This window comes from Excalfactoria chinensis, chromosome 18, assembly GCF_039878825.1.
Source record: "Excalfactoria chinensis isolate bCotChi1 chromosome 18, bCotChi1.hap2, whole genome shotgun sequence".
Classification (NCBI taxonomy): Eukaryota; Metazoa; Chordata; class Aves; order Galliformes; family Phasianidae; genus Excalfactoria; species Excalfactoria chinensis.
The window spans coordinates 9,089,777-9,113,976 of record NC_092842.1 but is presented as its reverse complement, the minus strand read 5'-3'; the positions used below and the strand labels follow the sequence as shown (position 1 = coordinate 9,113,976).

Sequence of the window (24,200 nt, the reverse complement as noted above, 5' to 3'; positions counted from 1 at the left end):
GAGCCACAAGGAAGCTAGCATGTATTTCAGTGCTGACAGTTTGCCCTAATACACCAAAAGCTATATTTGAAACTGGCATAACTGGAGCAACAGTGTTTTTCTAGCATAGGTCAGGTCAAGACACAGGAAGGATGTAATCTAATGAAGAAAATTAGTAAGAAAAGCTAATAGTAACAACAGCATATTTTTTAAATGAGATGATGTGGTAAGTCGGAGAGTAATGGAAAGCTAAAGAAGCACGTGCACTAGAATTCACTGTGGAATATGTTCACAAAACTGTGTCAACAGAGGTTGAGTGGATGCTAGAATAAATCTCTCTACTGTAACAGGCTTCCTAGTGAGGTCATTAATGTTCCATGCCTGTTGGCGTTTGAGAGGCATTTAGTTAGTACTCTTAATAATACAATTAACCTTTTATTATTGTGGAAATGCAAAAAAAATAAAAATAACATCCAGTAACCATACTCAGATCGTTACTTCCCAGGCTCTTTATATGGGCTACCAGGCATATATGTTAATATCTATTTTACATTTTTGTATTTTGAAATTGTTTAGAAGTCCTGCCCTCCATTGCCTTGATAACCGGTGCTTTTGTTACATTAGTGTGCTCATCGGTTGTATACCTGGAACAATTTTGTTGTCATACAGTGTTTATTTTTGAATAATGCTTCATATTTTATTTCTGAAGCTGTTCATTAGCATCTGATCATATTATCTCTGTAGTATTAATACGCTGTGAGGGGAGTTCAACTTTCAGTCTGCTGAGGTATAGGATTTAGTTTCTGTGCATGCAGATAGTTGTAAAATGCCTTTGTCATTCTCCAGCTTTATTCTTCAGATAATTCATGAGATGACATTCTTCTCTAGTTTCACCTACTTTAAGGTTAGCTTTTATTAAGGCAGGAGGGAGTTCAATTTTATAAGCTTCAGCTTGCTTTTTTTCCTGCTTTGTGGACCTATCACAATTTATTAAACTCTCTGAAAGTTACCCAGGCGTGGATGATGTCATTCAAAGCACAGTAGACCAGTGATTCTCTTTGTGGTGACTTCAGAATTTGTGTTGTCTGGAATCAGGACAGTCCCATAAAAGTGTGTGCTCACCACTAGGCTTCCCCAAGACTTGACAAGATTTATCGTTAGTGACTCTTTCTAGGTTTTTATTTGTTTGTTTGTTTGTTTTTTGGTGTTTGTTTTTGTTTGTTTGTTTGTTTGTTTGTTTGTTTTGCTTAGTGACAGAATGAGGGAATTGGTTTTAAAAGTGGGAGAGGGTAGATTTAGATGAGATATTAGTTAGGAATTCTCTACTGTCAGGGTGCTGAGATTCTGGAACAGGTTGTCCAGAGAGCATCCAAGGCCGGGCTGGATGGAGCTCTGAACAGCCTGGTTGAGCGGGAAGTATCCCTGCCAACCCCTCTGCTACCAGAACTGGGTGATCTTAAAGGTCTGTTCCAATCCAAACCATTCTATGGTTCTTTGTATTTCTTCACTTCATCCAAGACTGAACTTAGAATGTCAAAGGTCAGCAACAACAAAGTTTGCTTGTCTGCCCCTGATACTGACAGTGGCAAATGCTCGTTGACTAAAATTGCTTTTACAGTGATTACCAAGCACACCTAGCTGTATGAATGAATTGAATAGAGCTAAAGTAGCACACAGTGGAAATCTTAGCACTAGTACATATACCCAAATTTTCTGTAAAAGTCAAAATATCATGTAAAATGCTCGGTGTCTTAAAATGTATTGCAGTTGAGGTATTCAGTTTCCTCCATGAAGCATGTACCAAGCTTCACATAAACTGCAGAATGCAGGAACTTAAAACATGATGCTTGGAATACAGTTTTTGATCTGTGCTTTCCAAATTCTCCCCAAGAAGAAAAGAGGTTTAATCCTGTATGAAATTAAACTTCAGAACTCTTTGTTCTACCTGGAAAGGAGAAAAAAAATCAGATATCCCTGTTTTTGTCTGTATAGGTGCTTGTCTTGAAATGCTTTTCTTTTATGTTACCTTCTGCAAGAAAAGGTGAAAACTCGGGAGTAACAGTTGAATTTTTTTTTTCTTAACTGCAAACCACACTGAAGTAGTTTGTTTCATATACTTCCCTTCAGATGATGGAAAGAGGATGCATGTGCAAGACAGCGTAAGGCACACACCTTGTAAATTGCATGTGTGAAAAGGAGGGTAAAGTGAGACCATCTAAAACAGTTTTGATAGTTCAAGTATGTAAATTATTGCTACAAAGAACAGTGAATGAAAGTTAACTGTAGTAGATGATGTATTGTGCACAGGCACACTCAGGAATGACAGTACTCTGGGCTATCTTCTCCGATTGAGGGGGCATATCTGCTGCTGTTTGCTGCAGCTTCTGCGCAGCAGTGGGGCTTTTACAGGAGAAGTTGAATTCACAGGTCCAGTAGCAACAGTAGTAAGTCTAGAGAAAAAGAAAGTATTATGTGGAGCACGTGGTCACTATAGACTAGAACTTTTGTATGCTTATTTATGTTCATGCTTTGTGACCTAAGAAAAAGGGGTGCTGTTGATTTCCATTTAAGATTGTTTCATCAGTCCTGACGTGTGAGCTGGGTGGGCATACAGTACTGTTGACCAAAACTGGCTGAATGGCTGGGCCCAGAGTGTTGTTGTCAGTGGTGCAAAGTCTGGTTGGAGACAAGTGACTAGTTGAGTACTCCAGGAGTCAGTGCTGGATCCAGCGGTGTTTGACATTTTCATTAATGATTTGGATGTCTGGGCAAAATGTGCCTGAGAGGAGTGGCAGATAGACCGCAGGGTTGTGCTGCCATCCAGAAAGACCACAACAAGCTGGAGAAACAGACTGACAAACTTGTCATGCCAAGACAAGATGCATTTGAACTCTTGAATAGCTGGTTTTGTCTAAACATCAGGAAGCATTTTCTGTATGAATGATGGAGCACTGGCACAATCTGCTCAAAGGCTTTCTCTCCTTTTTGTCTGCTTCCTTTTCCGCAGTGGAGAAAGAGGAGGAATTTTTGTTTTCAGTTATGGTGTAAGCTTTTTAGACCACAGGCTTCAACATTTATTTTCTCTCAGATGAGACTCCTTAATATTTGGGTCTCCAAAGGTAGAGGTAATCATAGGTAAGGTCAAATTGTAGTTGGTTTGGTAGCAAGAGTTCTTAGATCACAACCCAAGGCCCCCCCCCTTTTTTTTTTACCTGTAGCAGACTTTTCCCTTCTCTGCTGTGCATATTCCCTGTATGAGATTGTACTCTTCTCTTGGAAAGTGTTTCATTGTGATCCTCAGGAAAATTAGGATTATTAACTGTTCACATTCAAGCATAAGTTTGTTGTGCAGGTAACCAAAATCTGAAAGCTTAAGTTATTATATTTGTGTTTGTGTATGTTTTGCCAGTGGACGAGGTCAGCATAAGGGTCACAGGTGCCAAGTTAAAGAAGTGCATTTATCTTTACTGAAGTTTAAAACCATGAGATAAGAAGTGAAATTATACAACAAGAATAAAACAGAACAAGGCAGTGCAACTAACTGTTACTATGTGAGGATAGTAATAGAGATTAAGAAATACCCATTACCAATTGCCCTAATACTTTGCCATTGTCCAGATCTGCAGCTGCTGGGGAGCCCCAGTTGCAGCAAGGGTTTGGAGAGCCTTTTCCAGCAACTGGGAGGTCTTATGCTTTGCACCCACCCGTAGGTCAGGTCTCCAGCTTCACTGCAAGGAAGTCCAGCTTTTATACTGTTGAATAAACAAGTTTACTTGACAATTAGGCGGAAACATCTGATTTCATCCTCCCTTTGGATTTCACCTCAAGCCTTGCTAGGGCTCAAGGAGGAACCAAGTAGGTTTGTGTGCTCATAGGCCTTAACACTATGCTTCTAAACAAGGAAAGGTTAATACATTCTCATAATGTTTTAGCTAAGCTACGTCTCTTGCTAATGAGATGTTTTGTTCGAGATACATATTTCGCTAATGATCACATGTATTTTGCTAATGCTCAGATACTGATGATGCATAACGCTGAGTTGTGAAATTGACCTGAGGTCAACTTTGATTCCAGGCCTACTGTTCAGCCAACGTGATTATGTTTCCAACTGAGTGATTGTTTTGGAGCTTTTTAAAATCATATATAATGTGAATTATCCTCGTTTCCTATTGGCGACTGTCACTACTGATACTGTGGGATGTATGCGTACATAGATGTCAGAACTGTGGCTTCATTGCCTTCAGAGGCAGAGGGGTTATTTTAATTGGAAAAGAAAAAAAAAAATCTCCATTAAGGCAGACAGTGGAGTAAACCATAAGTTATGACAGGGTAACTGAGTTGCTAGCCTTGGCACTGACTAATTATCGTGTTCTATTTGCATCTAGATAGTTATTTAGCTTGTAACATGTACAACTAAGCCTCCCATATTTGTAACAGAAGGCTTAATGTTTATAGTTAGAGGAGGTGTTTGCCATCTGTTTTGAGCTCGTGAAGTACATGTTGATTTGCTTAATGAGATGCAATGTTTTAAGATGCTAGTGCATGTGGACTTCGAATATGGAATTTAACGTTTCCCTTTGCTTGCATGACAGTTTTATCTTTGTAAGTGTTATAGGTGGAGGAGACCAATTGATGCTGTTTCTTTGTTATGCTTTTGAATTAAAATAATTGCTTAATTGTTGTATATATAAAAAAAAAAGTTTCTGGGAAAAAAAAAAAGTAGCAGCATACTGAGCAGAGCTTATTGAACAACCTGCAGTTGTCCTGTTTAAACCACTACGTTTTTCTTCCCTTAAATTAAATGTACTTGTCAAATGCACTTATAAGCTGCTTTGGAATTCTAAATTGGTCACATTGTGACTAGATATTTAATTTAATTGTAGATTTTGCTTCCAGTGAAGACACAGACATTTCTGTTCTTTTGGCAGTAGTATGAAAGCCAGACTGCAATGGCCTCTACACTGTGCGCATTGTAAGGAGTTTTCCCTGCAATAATGAGCTTATGCACTGCCAACCTTGTTCAGCAGTGCTGACATTTGTTAATGGCAGTGTGTAGTGTTGCATGAGATCTACGGCTTGTTGAACGTGTGTACTGATGAAGCATTTCTGTTCCAGCTCAGTCTCTGAAGATCTCGGTTGCAGGCGTGGAGAGTTTAGCCGGAAGCACTATGGGTCTGTGGAGCTTGTAAGTTTATTTGCCCATCCTTTAATTTAAACGGTTTTTAATGCAGAACACAAATCCTTTTCATTTCCAGGTAACAAATTGCGTCTAGTTTGAAAAATGTTTATTCTAAGCTTAACTGGAAAATTACAGGGTAATAAAAAGAGACTTAAGAACAGCTGTACTAGATGTGTGCTACGAAATGTTTTTACAGCCTTACTATAGAAAACTTTCATTTTAATGGGACAGAAAATATTATGTAAATATCCTGCTTACCCCACCACATTATTCAGAAAGATAGGGATTGATCTATGTTTCCTCATATAAGCTGAAACCTGCGAAATACTACAGTTATATTTGATGAAGCATTTGTAATTATTTGAGTTAAAAGCTGTGTGCGTGCTTGTGTGTTAATGTAAGTGTGCATGTGTCTGATTTTGTGTGTACTTGCCTCTGAGTACTGGGAAGGGATATAAAATTGAAAGAACTAGGCAAAATAATAATACTAAAAATACCTAAAATCTGACTGTTTTTCTGAGTATTCTTCAAAGATTAACTTGGAAGTTAGTATTTTCTCATATAGACCTTCCTTCTCCATTGTGAAAATAGAAGTTTGTCAGTTAAAATAAGGTCATCCTGTATACAATGCCATAATGAAATGCGCATAAACTGTTCTATTAGCTATGGTTGTAATTTCATGTTCTTGTGGATTTATGAATATAAATGATCTGAATGTAAATTGGTGGCTTAGTTTCTGGAGGTTGCACTGCAAGAACACCAAGCATCTATCTTGACATTCCATCTATTAGTTGTATTCATGTCAAAAAGTCAGATGAACCGCTTTATGCTGAGGGGCACTTTTGTTCCCAGTACTTACATTCTTTTTCTGGAAAAGACAAATATATTGATAACAGTAATTTCACAGTAAACTCATTAAGCAGTCTTTTCCTTTGAGTGGTTCTCTAAAAATGCTTCTGTTGGTTTATGGAAGTATGCGTGGTAGTTTAAAAACTTATAGGCAGTGAAACTCTTCCATAGTAACCCTCTCACTCCCCCTAAGAGGGAGAGGGAATGTGATGGAGAAATAAAAGTTCAGGGCTGATATAAGGACAAGGGAGATCACTTTAGTTACTCTCATGGGCAAAACAGATTCAATATAAGAGTGATTAATGTAATTTATTACTTATTGATAACAGACAGTGAGAACTAAAAGCAAGCAAAAAAAAACCCCTTTCCCTTCCTTCTCCCTCCTCCTCTGTCTCCTCCCCTTCAGGTGCCACAGGGGAATGGGGATTGTGGTTGATCAACTGTCATGGTTTTATGTTTTTTTGTTATCAGTATTCCACATCATAACATCCTGTAGTGCACTGGGAGTTAAAGAGTTAATGCTTCAGTTCTATGGGCCGCTGGATGTTTCCTGGTACCTGGTTCTGAGAAGAACTAGTACATACCCCAACAGGGGACTTTGCATTTCTGTTTTCCCTTTAGAGGGAAAGATAAAAATTGTTTGCTTATTATGAGGAGGTGCCTCTCTCTTTTTCCCTTTCTGCTTGTCCCAGCAGCATATTTGCTTGTTTTGCCTCCAACATTAGAGTAAGGCCTTTGGTTTGTTGGACACTCTCATTTTATTTGATTTATTAGCTTCAGTTCTAATTACATTGTATTGCATTGTGTTATCTTGCATTCTGATAACTTTTCTAGTAAATTGTTTTCCTTCTCAGATTGTTGTCGATATTTCATTGTTAGGCCCATCTCCCTGCCTTTTCCCCTTTTTACCTTTCCTGTGTTATGTGTCCATCAGTTCCCCTGCCCCATTAGTCATGGAGCCAGGCTGAACCAGCCTGTAAGCCGTTAACATGCTTAATGTCTGCTTCTCCTTTATCATCACTTTCTTCCCCTGCTCTGGCATGGGTTCCTTCCCATCATGGGATGCAGTCCCTCTCAATATAATCCTATGTAGGCTTCCTGTAGACAGGAATTCTTCAAGAACTGCTCCAGCATGGGTCCATACTGCAGGGTGAAGTTAGTAATAGACATTATGGGTTTCCCATTGGCAGCAACTCCCATTGGAACTCCTGCTCTGCAGTGAGCTCCTCTCCATGGACTTCAGTGTGTATATCTGCTCAGATATGTTACACTGTGGGATGCAAGAGAACAGCCTGCTCCACTATGATCATGTCACTGATTGCTCAGGGACATGATTTAGCAGAGGGTTGTTAGTTAGGGTAGTATTGTTAGGTCAGGGTTGGACTCGTTTAAGGTCTTTTCCAACCTGAGTGATTCTATGATCTTCATGGGCAGCAGAGGATCTTCTGCACCAACATTTTTTCTACCTCCTTCATGCACCTGGGTGTCTGTAGGATTCCGTTTCTCTCTTCTTCATTTCCTTCTCCCAGCTGCTGTTGGGCAGCAGTTTTTTTCCTTCTTAAATCTGTTCTTCCAGAGGCACAACCAGTGTTGCTTGTTGGCTCAGCTTTGGCCAGCAGTGAGTCACTTTTGGAGCTGGTTGGAACTGGCTCTTCTCTAACATGGAACAGCTTCTGGACTCTTCTTGCAGAGTCCAGTCCTGCAGTCTGTGCACCTGCCTCTCTCCTTCCCCTCCCCCAACAACTGCTCAATTATTTCCACCTTTTATTTATTACAGCACATTTATTTTGTCTCTCCCCTAAATACTATCTCCAATTTCCTTCCTATTGGTCTAGTATGACCAGTCGTCTGGATAAATTCTCTTACAGTTCGTATCAGGCAACACAGCTTCAGATCTTTCCAAAGCAAGTGGCCAGCAGAACTACAAAACACTATGATAACTCTTCCACCAGATAAAAAGAGAGAGTGTTATCCCGTAATAGCACAGATTGCTAGGTGGAAGTGAGAAATGATCTGCCATTGCATTTTTGTTCAGATCCCTTTTCTTAAGTTTGGTATGGTATCTGACAGTTGTTTGTTTTTTTTTTTTACTGTTTTGAGAAGGGTAACATGCAATGTTATTGTTAGGTGATCTTTGCAGGAAATAAACACATTCTCTTCTTCACTGCCTCTTGTCTTGTATGGATCCTAAGCAGCATAGTTGAACTCAGCAGAAATGTCACGTTATCTCATTTTGTTAACTTTTCAAGAGGTTTTTAGCAATAAGGAGAGTGCTGGTGTTCTGGGAATCCTTGCATTCTATGATAAAAAGGACAGGCAGACTTTCTCAGAATATTTATGAATATTCCATAGAAATCTTCAGCTGGAAACAAGCTGGAAGCAGGCCAAGGTTTCTTCCTGTACCACATACTTTTCACTATCATTGCTGACTCTCGTGTTTGGAGATTATTGCTTCTTTCCAACTTCTGGAAACTTCAATAAATAAAAGTGCAAGTGAAGGCTGGTAGTTTCAGCAGTCTGTTACTGCCAAAAGAAAGGATTTTAGACATGGCAAAGCTGAGAAGAATAGAATCAACATGGCTGTAAAACTCACTGTTTTGAAAGGAATGAGCTTCTAGGTCAGTTTCTGGGAGGTGGACATGTTCCTCTGTAGGCATTCTGCATGCTGATGCAGCTAAAATTTGAGACGGGAATTTCTGATTAGCACTGGATCTGCAAGATGAATGTATAACTCTCCCATTCGTGTATCCCTAGAGTTATATTCAGATCATTCAAAATCTGTAGTCAAATGGGTAGCAGCTGTGCTGATTCCCCTATGAGAACACCTAGAAGAAGGAGAAACCAAGTAAGATTGGGTTGCTGATAATATGGATATTTTTGGAACTAGAATCTCTATCTTAAACTCTCTCATAGCTTATATCTAGTGATGCTGATGGAGCTATTCAAAGAGCTGGACGATTCCGTGTGGAAAATGGCTCCTCTGATGAGGTAAGTGGTTAAACATATGTAAATCTGAAATTCGGTTTCAATTTCTCAACTGAAAGGTGTATTTATAGTCAATTACTAGGAGTGTGGTCTTGAAAAATGCTCAATAATATGAAAATGTAAGAATTCAAGAGGAGGGAAATGGTGTTTGTTACCCCCAGGACTAGCTCAGTTATTCATTTAAGAGTACACAACCTCAACAATTTAATTCTTAAGGAAAGAGGTGGTATTTCCTTTTGTTCTGTAATACTTTGCTCAGTTTATGAAGTCAGAAGAAAAAAATATCCTCTGCAGTTCACCATGCTACATCATTGTTTCCTTTGTGCTTGTTTTGTTTTTGTTTTTTGTAAGTTTTTCCTTGGTGTGATGAGGGTATAGCATCTTTTTTTTTTTTTTTTTTTTTTTTTTTTTCTTCCTAGATGTGTTTAAGCATCTATGCTTATTTTTAAATATGAGATGAAGAAGCTGTGTGGAGACTGAAAGAGTCACTCATCTTAAATTCTCCAGCAACACTTAGATTTCTCCTTAAATAATTTGTGGGGGGAAGGTTATCTTCCTTCATAAATAATTTTCATCTGTAAATAGCACCTTAGTATTTGAAGAAAGAAAACTGCAAAGTCTTGAAGTGTATGTAAGGTCTTGGTAAACTTACGTTGAACTAATATGAATCATAAATTATTAGTTTGCATCAGCACCGGGTGCAGCATGAAAGTAGCTGTTCTGTGTTGATTCCCTCTTGGATTGTGTTCTGTAGATTGGCTTTTCAGTTCAGTTTCATGGAGTTCAAACACCCTTTATCTTTTATTATAGACATATTCTCTGAGTGCATGGTGAATGCCACATGATAAATAGACATGGAGAATGGCTTTTCCGTTGTGAATGCTCATAGTGGAAAAGGAGTGATGTGTGCTGGGAAATTTACTAACAGTCAATCCAGAAACAATACTGAAGAATTTCCACAGCATTGTCTCCAGTTAGGAGTGCTTGAGGAATATTTTGGGAAGAAAGGAGAAAATAAAATTTGTGAGGGCAGAGATCTGTTTATTTATTCCCTTACACTTAAATTTTAAAAACATAGGTCTTCAAATTCAGTATTAAAAGATTTGCTTTTCAGTGGGATGCTAAGGTATAGCGTATACTGTTATACTGTTGTAACAGTGGTATGAAGGGAGACAAATACAGTTGTCTAAAAAACAGAAGAAAAATGCTTTAATTTCAACTACACAACAACTGGCTTCAGAATCATTCTTAGCTTTTGGGAAAAAAAAAAAAAAAAAAAAAAAAGTGTACAACTAGATTTTTTTCAGCGGATTGACCATACCTGCTTGACTTTTTCAACCTTTGTGTTCTTAGCTTTTTTAATGCAGCATTTGTCTGAGCCGTCTCCCAATTCTTTTTCAGAATGCAGGCTACACTCCAGGTACATGGCACAGGACAGATGTACATTTGGAAAATCCAGAGTATTATACAAGATGGTATTTCAAATATTTTTTAGGCAAAGGTATTAGTGTTTTTGTGAATTGCCTGAATTTTTATTCAATGAAAAAAAAAAAAAAAAGTATCTTTGAATTACAGTTATTCAGTTATTTATCTGTTGAAAAAGGATGCTATTAATATTCATACATTTTCTGTCCTGTATTGAAAGCACGTTCTTATTTCATGTATTTTAACTTAAAGACAGAGGATGTGATTCTGTAAGCAGAAGAAATCCTGCTAATGAACTGATTTTTAAGACTCTCTAGGCCTTAAAATCTATACCTATCTCTTGTCTTTAATGCATATCTGTGTATAAATAAATATTAATGTAATTAAGCATATATTTTCTGTGTTGCATGTATTTTATGTGTACGTGTATTTTCTTAACAGTGGGTAATACTACTTTTCTTTCAATAGTTCATCAAAATTATATAGGTACAGACTCAGAGAAGAACCCTTTCTTTCTGTCTGTTGTACTTTCTGACCAAAATAATCAGCGTGTTCCTCAATACCATTCAATTCTTTGGAGAAAAACGGTAAGAAATATTTAATTACTGCTCTGCCTTTTTTTGTTTGTTTTTTTTTGCTTGTTTTAGATGCATTGATCATAGGCTTTTTTGCTTTCTTCAGAATTTCAATGTTTAATATATAGTTCTTATTTTGTAGCAGAATGTATAATTCTACCCCAGTAGACAGCACTAAGCTAGCTTAGTAGATAGCTTACACTAAACTTACTGTCATAAGTTTATGACAGTAGATATTTTCTAATTTTTCTTACATGGAGTTCTGCATTCTTTTTAGAAATGTTGCCTTGGTTGTTCTTGGTTTATGTTTTTTGATGAGTTTATACAGTGACTTTATAGCGCAGATATACTGATATTTTTATACGATGCTCAGAAAGTAGCCAAATGTGATACTGGTTTCATTAATATCTTTTTAGGATATTTTTTCCACAGACCTCTCCATAATGACCTTTATCTAAGCAATTAATTTAATACCTTTTAGTACGCAGTGTTGTACTGTGACTTTCCTTTTGAAGTTCGTACATGCCGAAATTATTCAGAACTGAGTAAAAATAATTTTGCATCATCCATGCCTTTCCACATTCAGTTTATTTCAGTAGGAAATACAACTAAGTAAAGCTAGTGTGGTCTTGATCTTTGCATTTTACTTAATTGTTTTTATCAATATTCCTATTTTAATATATAGAAAAATCAGTATAGTCTGTAATGCCTCCTCACTTTGTTTTGTGTTGTTTTTTTTTCACTTTATAGGGTACTCAGAAAATATGTCTCCCTTACAGTCCCACAAAAACATTATCAGTGAAATCTATATTAAGGTATGTATTTACAAGTAAATTATCTGATAAAATATTTGTCTTTTACTGTAAATCAGAACTTGTGTTTCATTATTTTCATAATAGATTTTAAAAAGCAGGAATAATAGGTTTGCAAATCTTAATCATTGAGGGCAGCAAAAAGTCCTTTTAATGCCTGTCCTATAGTAGACGAAGTGACAACTTACAATAGGTTAATTCTCAACGCTTCAGTGGTTGAGGAGAATTACCTACTTAAATTAGACAGGCCAGGAGCAGAAATAAAGAGCAGAAGATTTTGACTAGATAGCTGATTATGTGGCTCTGGCACAAGGAAGAAACCAATCATTTTATTTGCAAGTGAATGTTTTCTTGCAAATCCACGCTGCAAGCGCAATATACACCCTGTCAGTGAGGCAAGAATATTCTTTCCCCCGTTCAGTCATTACGAGCATACTTAATGCTACTGCATACTTACAAGCATACTCTTCTGGCAGAAGAGATTATAAAGTGAGCAGCCCAATACCATTTCTACATTTCAGCTATATTATCAGCTGAAACATCAGAACCCCTTTCTGCAAGGTGTTTATTCAGATTTCACCTGCAGTTTCTATAATCCAGTTATGTGGCATGTTTTCTTAAGGTCCTCTCTGAAAACTTCTTCAAATTCAACCTTCAGCTTCTGCAAGGATTGTACCTCCTCTAGAAACTGGTAATAATTGCATTCATTTGCTGAACAGGTAGTATGTGTCAGATGAATGGGCAGCCACTGGATCTCTTCTCTGGATTTTTCCACAACTTTACAAGTTTTATGAGAGGCCCCAGTCCACTGAGTTTGCCAGAGAGGCTAGACAGAACACTAGGGCTCACTTATTGAACTTTTTTTTGTCTCCTGGCCTGTTAAATGCAAGAGCATATTCAATATATCTGCTGATTGAAGCACTTTATCATATTTCGCATTTAAATGCCTTTTCTTCTGCTTTTCTGTTCTGTTTTTGTATCTTTGTTACTTGATTTTTATGCTAAACTGACTTTTTTTTTTTTGTTTTACTTGCTTCTTATCTAAATGCCTGAAAATGTTCAAGGCCTGGTTGAATGGGACTTTGAGCAACATTTGCTAGTGGATGATATCTCTGCAGATGGCAAGGGTCTTGGAAGTAGATGATCTCTAAGGTTCCTGCCAACCCAGTCCATTCTGTGGACTGTAATGCTCTGGCTGTGCTGCCATTCAGCGAGACTTGGACAGGCTGGAGAGCTGGACAGTAAGAAACCGGATGAGGTTTAACAAAAGCAAGTGTAGAGTCTTGCACCTAGGTAGAAATAATTGCATGCACCAGTACAGGCTGGGGGAAGACCTGCTGGAGAAGAGCTCTGCTGAGAGGGACTTGGTCTGCGTCTTGGTGGATGACAGGTTGGCCATGAGCCAGCAGTGTGCCCTTGTAGCCAAAAAGGCCAATGGCATACTGGGGTGCATTAAAAAGAGCGTGGCCAGCAGGTTGATGGAGGTGATCCTCCCCCTCTACTCTGCCCTGGTGAGGCCTCATCTGGAATAATGTGTCCAGTTCTGGGCTCCCCAGTACAAAAAAGACAGGGATCTCTTGGAAAGAGTCCAGCGGAGGGCCACAAAGATGGTGAAGGGCCTGGAGCATCTCCCCTATGAGGAGAGACTTAGAGAACTGGGTCTGTTTAGCCTTGAGAAAAGAATGCTGAGAGGGGACTTGATCCAGGTTTATAAATACCTGAAGTGTGGGAGCCATAGTGGCGAGGCTGGTCTCTTTTCAGTGGTGCGTGGGGACAGGACTAGGGGAAATGGGCTGAAAGTTCAGCATAGGAAGTTCCGCACGAATGTGCGCAAGAACTTCTTTACAGTGAGGGTGACGGAGCACTGGAACAGGCTGCCCAGGGAGGTGGTGGAGTCTCCTTCTCTGGAGATATTCAAGACCCGCCTGGACGCCTACCTGTGTGACGTGGTGTAGGGAGCCTGCTTTGGCAGGGGGGTTGGACTTGATGATCTCTAGAGGTCCCTTCCAACCCCTACAATTCTGTGATTCTGTGATTCTGTGATTCTGTATTATTTTAGAAGAGAGAGAAGAAAAGTTTACAAACCAGAGTAGGTTATTGAGTAATGTAGAATGCTTATAGTAGGCATATACGAATCCAAAGTGAAGAATAATGGATTTCAAATGTGTCTGTTAAATGCAATAAACATAATCCTGACTTCCATTCGAGGTCTTAGTAATTTCTGTTCTTAAAATCCAAAAAGTGTTTAGGAAATCTTAGAGATTAGCATTGCGGAAAAGAACCGACAGTTCCACCAAACATTCTGTATTAGACAGACTTTTTGAACAGTTCCTTTCAATAGGAGACTTAACTGCAACTACTATTATTTTAATGTTGAAAATGTTTGTTTTCCCTTCTATTAAACAGCATTTTGTTTTCATTTCAGTGCAATGAGTCTTGAGAAATTTGAGAAGGGCCCAAGGGAAATTTTTCATCCTGATATACAAAAGGTAGATTGTGACTTCCTGTGTTTGGTTGCTTTCCCCTATTATTTTCTGGAAAATCATAGTGATTTTTTTTTTTTTTTTCTGCATTGTTTGTTACAGTAGTGGGATAAATTAGAGTAGGGGTTTTGGTATTTACGACTAAATTTCCTGTATCAGTTGAACTGACCATTTCAAAAGAAATAATGTAATAATTTGGTTTGTGTTGTCGTTAGTATGAAAGTGCTAAACATAGTGTTTTATTTACAGGATTTATTGGTTCTTGAAGAACAAGAGGTAAACGTAAGCTTACACTCTTCAGTTGATAGATCTGTTCAATTAATTGAGCTTTATATTTGAAATATTTGCACTAACATATTAGTGACAAATTTCAAGTTGATGCTTATTGCAGTAAAAAATGTATTTGTTTTTAACATGAAATTAAAAATCACTTTCGGCACCAGTATGAAAATTGTGTTATATAATTTATGGTCTATAATCAAAGGTACATTATTAGGTGTCTGCTATTTGTGCATGTAGTGGACTTGATATGAGGTGAGTACTCACATGTGCAGGATATACGCAAAGCTACATATTTGTAAAAAATGTTAGATTTGTAGACATTTAAATTATTTTAGGCCTTTAGCTTGATTGGCTCTTTAGCTAATAATCTTTGGCTTAAATTTTTAGGGATCTGTGAATTTTAAATTTGGAGTCCTTTATGCGAAGGATGGGCAGCTTACAGATGATGAAATGTTCAGCAATGGTGAGTCTTTCCCCTTTTCCTTAATTATTCTGTTCATACAATTGAAAACCATAGGACAGTGCCCAGATGACTGATAATGATTATTTTAACAGTAATTTTGTTGGATTTTCATGCTCATGTTATGTGGGAAAAAATGTAGCATAGACTTTTCTGTTTCTACAAAAGGTTTCCATAAGAACAGATTGGAATATGCTGAAATTCTCTTTCTAGAAATAGAAGTTCTAGAAATACGAAGTAAGGTTTGAAAAAAGAAGCCATTGAAGGAGGTGACTCAAGTTACTTTCAGAATGTTCTGTTGTTTCTAGTTCTCATCCATATAGTTTCGCATCATTATTACATTCTTCCACATGCTTAAATAATGTTGTGAAGTTAGCTGAAGAGATGGTTGTGGAGTGTCACATGATGATCCCTTTCCTATAATTCTGCAAGACTCAGAGGCTGTTTCTTTCAGGGTAGAAGGCTTCATTGATATTAAGAGAAACTAACTCTGATCCTTATGTCCTGCATACAGGACTTGTTCCTTCGTTTTGATTAATCGATATTTGTTCTGCATGTGCTTTTCTACTGTAACGGATCTTCTTTCCATGTGTAGAAACTGGAAGTGAAAGCTTTCAAAGATTTTTGCATCTCTTGGGTGACACAATCACTTTGAAAGGCTGGACAGGATATAGAGGAGGACTGGACACAAAAAGTAAGAACTCATCCGAAGCAAAGAAGCAGAGACTGCAATATAAATGTTTTTGCTTATTGCATGGATATAATATGTGTGCTGTAGAAATATTATGATCTGAAAACAGACTTCTTCATATGCTTGCTAAATGGTCTGCTTCACCAAAAAACAGAAAATCAGGTTAGCTTAAATCACTGGGGAAAGAGAAGTATTTATATGAGTTGTATTTTAAAGTGAAGGGAATGGAGAATAACCTGGCATACTTCATAGTGATAGGGCATCATGACTTTAAGACCTGTGTGATTTCAGGAGGCTTGGTAAAGGATATCATAAGTTTCAGCTGTGGAAATACACAGATTAGACTGTAAACTCAAGTTTAGACATCTTTGCAAAAGCACGTATCTAAAATGGATCAGAAAAATGGATGACTAAAGAAAAATTGAAATAAATATGTTTGAATCTTTTGAAAATTTAAAGGACATACTTCTGCTGAGAACTTTGTCTTGCTTTGCAGATGATACAACAGGAACCTTTTCCATCTATACAATTTACCAAGGGCATGAAATTATGTTCCATGTTTCAACAATGCTACCATATTCTAGAGAAAACAAACAGCAGGTACATATTTCTGTCATCTTCCCTTTTTTTTCCTCTTACCCCCCCATCCCCCCACTTTCACCCCTCCTACCTCCTTTCTCAGTAATCACAGATTCCAAAACTTCTTAAAATAAAAGAAGGATTTTTTTTTGCCTGTTCATAATTTAGAAATGAAGAGTTTTGCAAAGAATATAAACATTGATTAATCAAAAAATGATTAAGTATTCTGACAGTCAGATGACTTGCAGAGCTTTGCTGCTGCAGTTGCCATTGCTTTCTAAGAATTTATGAAGGCTGAAAATTAGATGTGTATGGTATGCATGAAAGTGTTCTGATTATTCATACAGCTCATACAGAAGTAGTAATTAATGTAGTTTGAAAGAAAATCTGCTTGTGAGTGTGCTAATGACAAGTTTTGTGTGCTTGCTGTAATTGCACTGCTGTTGTTCTCTCATAGGAAGACCAGGTAGGTTCTTGGGTACTTTTCAAATACGTTGTCTTGCATTCATCACTTGTCCCTTTAAGAAAGGTCAGTCTACTCATACTTTTGCCTTGGGTAACAAAATCACAGAGCAGACCAGAGGACTTCAGTTGCTCTAAAAGAGTAATGCAGAATTGGGCTTTTCTCCTTTTATTTCAAGCAATGGATTTTCTTTTATGGAATCCTAGTTGTTCCATTTCCTGTTTGTGAATTTTAAGGTTTGTAAATTCTGACAGCTTTGCTCATCTAAATGGAAAAAAAAAAAAAAAGACAGCAGTACATGACATTGCTGTTTATTTACTTATGATTGGAGACAGTATTAATCACTTAATGATATTTGTGCTGCTCCTTCTTAACACTTGATGTTTTGTAAGCTGCATCCAGTTTAAGAGTATTATTTCAGAGTTCTGTCACAGAATTGCTGAGGCACTGATCTCCTTTAAGTCATTCTCTTCCCCTCCCTTTTCCCCTCTCTCTGTCTTTCTCTTTCCCCCTTTTTTTTTTTTTCTTTCAGGTAGAAAGGAAGCGGCATATTGGAAATGACATTGTCACCATAGTATTTCAGGAGGGAGAAGAGACTGCTCCAGCATTCAAGCCATCCATGATTCGTTCTCACTTTACGCGTATCTTTTTTTATATTTTCTACTTTTTAATTGTCTTTATTTATTTTTAATATTGCTTCTAATTTTATCCTAACTTCCTCCTATTTTCTGTTTAGAGGGGGCATTCTTGTGTTCTTTACTTCTGAGTACTTGACTAGTCTCCCACATAATTTTTTGTGTGTGCCAGGCTACTTAGAAGACTACTTCTATGTCAGTATTACTTTTTATTAAAATGTTTATTTTCATCATTCCACAAATTCAATTTCATGAAACTTCATAAATTTTGAGAAAGTATAAATTCTGAATAATTTTTCTGTTACTGATGTGAAGTAAGATTGCATTTACTACTGAATATTACCCTATGATGTTCAAATGCTGTTTATTTTAGGTATTTACATATTTTGGTTCACTGTATCTGAAGTCTTTCAGACCTTAAACCACCTGTCTTAGAGTTGTTACAGGATGTATTTTTTAAACTTCTGTTTGAAAACATTGTGAAGACAATGTAGTTCCAAAAATCTGCTGTCGGTTGCATCAGACTGTCATGGGGATCATACCAGGTGATCTGTATATCCCATTCTGGCATCTCTTAGATTAGATTGAATGGAACGTGTAATTAAAGAAGAAGTTTATTTATATACATGCTCTGTTGAAAAGTCTTTATGAGCTGATTTCAGCTTCAACTTCTAAGCGTAGTTGTCAGGTTGACTGCTCACTGTTGGAATTTTCTTGCTAATATTTCTTTTTAGATTGATAATAATCTCATTTACTCTAAATGGAAGAAGCACCTAGAGCAAAAGAAGTTCCACATTTAAAACAAAAACAAACAGCAGAGCAACATAAATATTGTTAGTAATAAAAGTTTATCAAGTCAGTACACCTCTTTATCAGGGTTTCAGTATTCATGAACAAAGATGTAATTCTTCCTTTATTGATGTTAAGGGGACTTATGTAATTAATTCACCTCATTCTTTTTAATTTATAACAAACATATCAAGGTTCAACAGCCTCCTGGTCATGCGGTATATGTTGCCAGATCCTCTTATGGCAGACTAGCATTCCTGTTTTCCATTTTCTTTTGTTCTTTAGTGATTTGTGTGGGCTAGGTACCAGGCTTACTGCATGCTGAAGTAGTAAACTTACCTTCACTTAGAATACTTTCATGAGATATATTCTTGGTTGTTGACATGGCATCTCTCCCCACAGAGGAGATCAGTTCATCATGGCTTTACTTCGTATGGATTTGTTTGTTTTTAGAGTGATTTCTGGATGGGAAAGGGTTGTGAGGGTATTCACATAGATGTTCATGTGTCATTGTATAACTTGGAAATGTTTTTGAGGAAGCACGAAGGCTTTCATGATTGCCATACACACATAGCAGGAAAGGAGATTAGGGTAGAACCTGCAGAGGAAAGATCTGCTTGCCAGCTTTTTTGTTGTTGAGGAAAACAGTGTAAAGATGGTGCTGAATAAATAGGTTGATGAATGGAAAAGACTGAGTAGAATATTTAAGATGTGACATACTATCCTCATAATACCAGAGGACTGGTTTTGGAAAACTTCATGAAAGGTCTGGCTTCTGAGGGATTTCTATTTCCCTGAGGTACATGAGAGGCTTTACTGAAAAGTGTACCTAGTGTCTGCTGTTTCATTTTTCTTCTATATGAATTTAGTCCTTTCATAATGAGTCAGAGGGGCGGATGTGCCTTTTATCTAAATGAACGTGGTTAGATCGTTTGGGAAGATCTTTACCCTTTTGTAGTGGCAGCTGAAGACTAGGCAGTATGCTCTTAAGCATCTTAAATGCATATTGAAATATTCTTGGTTTAAATCTTCCTCTCTATTTTCTTACAGCTCTTCTAGCTGAACTATTCTGTGCAATTCTTTTCTTCTCAGTGAAGTTTCAGCACAAGTGAATCTGGGAATCAGTGTGGTGGTGGTGTTTTTTATCACCTAAATGAGTTTTTAATCTAAAGTCTATCAAACACACATGAAACACAAAACTATCTAGCACACTTTCAGCTTCATGAAACAACGAGATTTTTTTTTTTTTTTTAATGGTAGTAACTCTATTTTTAATATGGTTCAAATGCAGTAATTTTGTATGAGACTCCCTTTATAAAAGTCAAATGTACGTAGTCTAGAGCATTTTGTCTTTGCAGTGATCATTATATTTGATTGTTATTAAATCTGCTATCTGCTGCAGGGGAAAAAAAAATTACTAATGAAGTTCACATGCATCTTAATAAGGGATTAATTTCCTTAACTGGATGACAGATATTTTTGCCTTAGTGAGATATAATAAGCAGAATGATAGTTACAGGTAGGTGCTGGTTGGAACTAATAACTTTATTCTGAATTTTTGATGGATTAGAGGTAATGGGAAAATATTTTGTGTTGTCCACCTGACTGCAAGTCAGGAAGGCAAATGAACTTTTAAAATCAAAGAACAGTATGGACATGGATGGAGGTAGCTTTAAGTTGGCTCTAAGTTATGTCTTTCTAACCATTAGAATAATGACGTCCTGGAAGCTGAGGTGCGTGCAACAAAACAAAACGATGGAAGATACATTTTCAAGATTCTGACTGCTAAGATCAGTAACATTAACTAACTGTGGTGGTTGTGGATTGTTTCTTTACAGGTCTGATTTTAATTGTACGTAGACAAACCAGTTCAGTTTTAGGGATCTTGAGTCTACTTAAGAGATGTACAGTTGCACATCACATTCTTAAAACATGGTGTAATTTTGCTGGTAAATAATGTATTTTTCGCCAATGTATTTTGTAGTTAGCTATAAGACACTCAAACACAGAGGTATGTGCTGTCCAAGGCTGAGTCTGTTACATCTCAACAGAATCCGAACAGCAAGCTTTTCTGCAGCCTCGTGTGTAGGGTTTAGTAAACAAAATGATGTTTGCCGTGTAGTTGATCCTAGCTATTGTCTATAGATTAATTCAGTAAAATACAGTAAAAATGTTGAAGGCATACTTTTGTAGAAGCATAGAGTGATAGAATGGCTTGGGTTAGGAGGGACCTCCAGGATTATCAGTCAGGGCTGCCAACCTCTGTATCTAATAGTAAACCAGGCTGACCAGGGGGACCATGCAACCTGGCCTTGAACAGGGACAGGGCATCCACAGCCTCTCTGGGCAGCTGTTCCAGCACCTCACCACTCTCTTGGTAATGAACTTCCCCCTGATATCCAACATAAATTTTCCCTTCTTCAACTTAAAATCATTTTCCCTTGTCCTGCCATTATCTACTCTTATAAAGAGATGACTCCCCTCCTGTTTGTAGGCTCCTTTTAGTTACTGGAAGGCTGCAGAGATGTCACCCTGCAGCCTTCTCTTTTCCAGGCTGAACAAGCCCAGCTTCCCCAGCCTGTCTTCATAAAGGGATGTTTATTTTAATCTTTTTCTCTCAACACATAGTCCAGGCCACTGGTACCATCCACAACCCGTGGTTTCAGAAGCCGCTCCTCGGGCCTGATCACATGATTCCAACATACAGTAATTCCTGGATTGCTTTGGAAATTTTTAAATTCTTCATAGGCTGAACAGATGTCATAGTCATCTGAGAATCTTTATGGTTGGGTTGTTTGTTTGTTGTTGTCTTTTATTTGCTGCAGTACAGGTTGTCAGAATATTTTGTATCTTAAAGATACTGTATTGGCTAAACCTCGCTTTGCTTCAAAAATGGATCTTTATCAGTAAAAATTTGGTGCTTTTTGTGTAGCTGAACTGCAATTCCACCTACTCACAGTTTAAGAATGTTACTTGAAATCATTCATGGTGTAAATGTGGAAATACGCAAGAATGTGAAGGTGAAGAGAAAGTGGACTAATGTTAATTGGAACTTCTTGCTTTTTCTCTGGCTCACTTAGTATTTAGGAATCTTTAGTTTGGTCTGTGCTGGATGATAAGGTTCATACCATCATTCTTGCTCTTGATTCAGAGTATGAGATAAGACAAAGCATGTTATTCCAAATGGGTACAGCATTTGAAAGTTTACGAAGTTGAGTTCTTGAGATGCATATCCACTAAAGTTATGTGTATGGATATGTACATCTCAGATTTGCTAGAAACAACTTTCTTATTTTATACAGACAATAAATTTAAATACTAGCTCTGTAAAAATCTATAGAACTCTGTGTTAATGTCTTTGTCTGGTGTACCACTAAAACTAGCTCAAGAGAATAATTGAGATGCATGATATTTCATTTTTTGTTTGTTTGTTTTCTTCCTTAGATATTTTTTTACTTGTTCTGCTCAAGCTAAAGAACATTTCATACCATGTGTCAGGATAAATGACTAATTTTTACCTGGATTAGATAAGATAGATATAGGGGATTTCTGAGTTTTGTTTCTTGAACAGTTTGTTTCTAATACCTGGAGAGTACTGTATGCACAATATTGTTACCTGCCATTCATTCTTGATGTACTGGATGCTTTGTTGATCAATAGTAATCAGCAGGTACAGCTGTCATGGGAGCAGTTCTTAGTCTTGCTTCCTCAGCAAAAGTGAATTTGCTGTTCCTAGTATAGATTCAGTTGTATTAGCCATTATTACTCAGAAGAATTCTCATGCATGTGGTGAAAGCGCAGGTAAGACAGAAAACCTTACCTGTAATGAAAACATTTTGTAGAGGAACTGCTGTTCTTTTAGGAAAGGACTAGATGTTACCAGCACCGTTAATAGCATTATCCTGTAAGTAGAATTACCAAGTTCTATGTAATTTTAGTGTCTCGTTATTTATGTAAACAATTCATAATTTTGGTTCAAGTGAATAATTCCAATTAAGTGCCCATTTATAAGTTTTTTTCATTCAGCTCATGGAAATTTTCCCCACAGACATTCCTGGATATCCATTTCTGGTTCTTTTTCTTTCTATCTGTAATAATGACAATAATAATAATAATAATGAATGTGGCTTCCAATATAAATAAATAATCATTCTTTCAACAGGCTAAAAATATTTTCAGAAGAAAGTGTTCCTCTATTTGGGCCTCCACTTCCATCCCCACCTGTGTTTACAAATCACCAGGAATTCAGGGATTTTGTTTTAGTGAAATGTAAGTCAGTTTTCCTTTTGCTAGAGATGCTTCTTAAGAAATTATTTGTCTGGGAACCTGTTGGAGGACTTGTGCACCACTGTGTTGTATTCCCAATAAATATCCAGATAACTGAAGTTACCCTTGAAGACCAGGCTTTGTTGGCTACAGACTTCTTTAAAAAGCTTAAGTAAGGTTTTGTTGGCCTCATTCTACTGATCCGTAGATCAGTAAAATACCTAGCACAATAATCATGATTTTGCACTCTTACCTGACAGGAACTTAACTGATAACTTATTTCACAACTTACTCAAAAATATTTAAATTGGTTTAGTACTTACATTGATTAGCCGTCTGTCTTTAATTTTTATATCAGTTAGGTAGTTACTGGGGTGCTTTGTTGAATTCTGCCATTAGTCTTTCTTTCTTCTTAAACTTGAGGAATTATTATTTACTAAAAATGTGCAAAAAGGAGGCAAAACTAAGTAACTGCAAGAAAACTAGGTTTATTGGTACAAAGTGAACTGTAGTCAGTAGAAGATAGCAAAGCAATTAAAGTAATATGCCTTCTTTACTACAATTTTTAGTAATAAATGGGGAAAAAGCCACCTTGGAAACGCCAACCTTTTCTCAGAAACGTCAGCGCACTCTGGACATGCTGATCCGCTCGTTATACCAGGACCTGATGCCTGACCTACACAAGGTAAACACTAGTCAGAAGTAATCTCTGTGCTTCGCGTATGTTCTCTTTTTAGTACATGAAAAGCTCTGTTGCATTGAAAGACTGAAATCCTGATGAGAAGACTGAATTACTTATACTAGGCTAAATACTAATTATCACATAATTCGTTTTACAGTTATATGAAAGTTGACTGACCGTCCTTTCGGGACTTGACTATTCATACATTTCTTTAACAACAGATCGGAGGAGAAGCATAGCAATCCTGCAGTTTATATTAGCTTACCTGCAATAAGGGAAAAGAAAAGTTAGGAAATGAATATTCAGAACAGGTATTCGTCTTGTCACCATAAATCAGCACTTATCACATTACCTGCAAATTTTGATTACCCTGGTTAACCATGAGATAACTTCATTTTAGATTATTAAGACTCAGTCTTAATGCAATTCTTAACTAAAAAGAGGTTGAATACTTCTAAAATTAGAAGGGCATTTTTTCTCACTGTTTACTTCTCTTAGCTAAATAGGTCTGCTTAAGTGTTTTTGTCCATGTATTCATGTCTGCAGACTTGTTTGAGTTGTATAGCGTGAGTGGTAAATGATGACAAACAGAAAAAGAAAGCCATTGAGGATTGGAAGAATAGCGACTTCTGTTCTAAGAGAAACCTTCCAGTTAGATTGATCATGATAGGAAGACATATTAAAAAGAAAGGCAGAAATTGTAAATGATAGCACACCATATTAACTAAAGATAATGAAAACTTTTGATTCCATTGGAGGGGGGGAGAAGAAAGAAATCTGCCTTTTTCTCTTTTAGAACATGCTGAACAGAAGGTCCTTCAGTGATGTGTTACCAGAGTCTCCAAAATCAACACGGAAGAAGGAGGAAGCTCGGCAAGCAGAGTTTGTCCGACTTGGTCAGGTAGGATCAATTTAGGAAGTATGCATTTATGTTTATAAGACTGTGTCTTAACTTTATAGAAAGACTTGATTTTTGTATGTGGTAAATATAATCAGGGAAGATATATGAGATACCTTAAATAGACTTGTTATCTGTCTCAATGAAAATATATTCTTACAGTATTTC

At 37.1% G+C, this 24,200-nt stretch overlaps 1 protein-coding gene across 3 annotated transcripts in view; it reads left to right on the top strand.

The window, feature by feature from the left end:
* Nucleotides 1-24,200, top strand: part of GARNL3 (GTPase activating Rap/RanGAP domain like 3) — a 43,863-nt gene that overhangs the window by 1,113 nt on the left and 18,550 nt on the right. For 2 of the 3 annotated variants that reach the window (XM_072352398.1, XM_072352397.1), the window contains exons 2-16: nucleotides 5,095-5,164; nucleotides 8,921-8,995; nucleotides 10,394-10,493; nucleotides 10,886-11,004; nucleotides 11,743-11,807; nucleotides 14,230-14,293; nucleotides 14,537-14,563; nucleotides 14,957-15,032; nucleotides 15,625-15,723; nucleotides 16,217-16,320; nucleotides 17,295-17,403; nucleotides 19,660-19,705; nucleotides 22,349-22,455; nucleotides 23,022-23,137; nucleotides 23,931-24,035. In XM_072352398.1, coding sequence (XP_072208499.1) covers nucleotides 5,095-5,164; nucleotides 8,921-8,995; nucleotides 10,394-10,493; nucleotides 10,886-11,004; nucleotides 11,743-11,807; nucleotides 14,230-14,293; nucleotides 14,537-14,563; nucleotides 14,957-15,032; nucleotides 15,625-15,723; nucleotides 16,217-16,320; nucleotides 17,295-17,403; nucleotides 19,660-19,705; nucleotides 22,349-22,455; nucleotides 23,022-23,137; nucleotides 23,931-24,035 — 1,282 coding nt within the window. Of the gene's footprint in view, nucleotides 1-4,862; nucleotides 4,952-5,094; nucleotides 5,165-8,920; nucleotides 8,996-10,393; nucleotides 10,494-10,885; nucleotides 11,005-11,742; nucleotides 11,808-14,229; nucleotides 14,294-14,536; nucleotides 14,564-14,956; nucleotides 15,033-15,624; nucleotides 15,724-16,216; nucleotides 16,321-17,294; nucleotides 17,404-19,659; nucleotides 19,706-22,348; nucleotides 22,456-23,021; nucleotides 23,138-23,930; nucleotides 24,036-24,200 lie in introns of all 3 variants that reach the window. The other variant, XM_072352399.1, reaches the window with a different exon arrangement.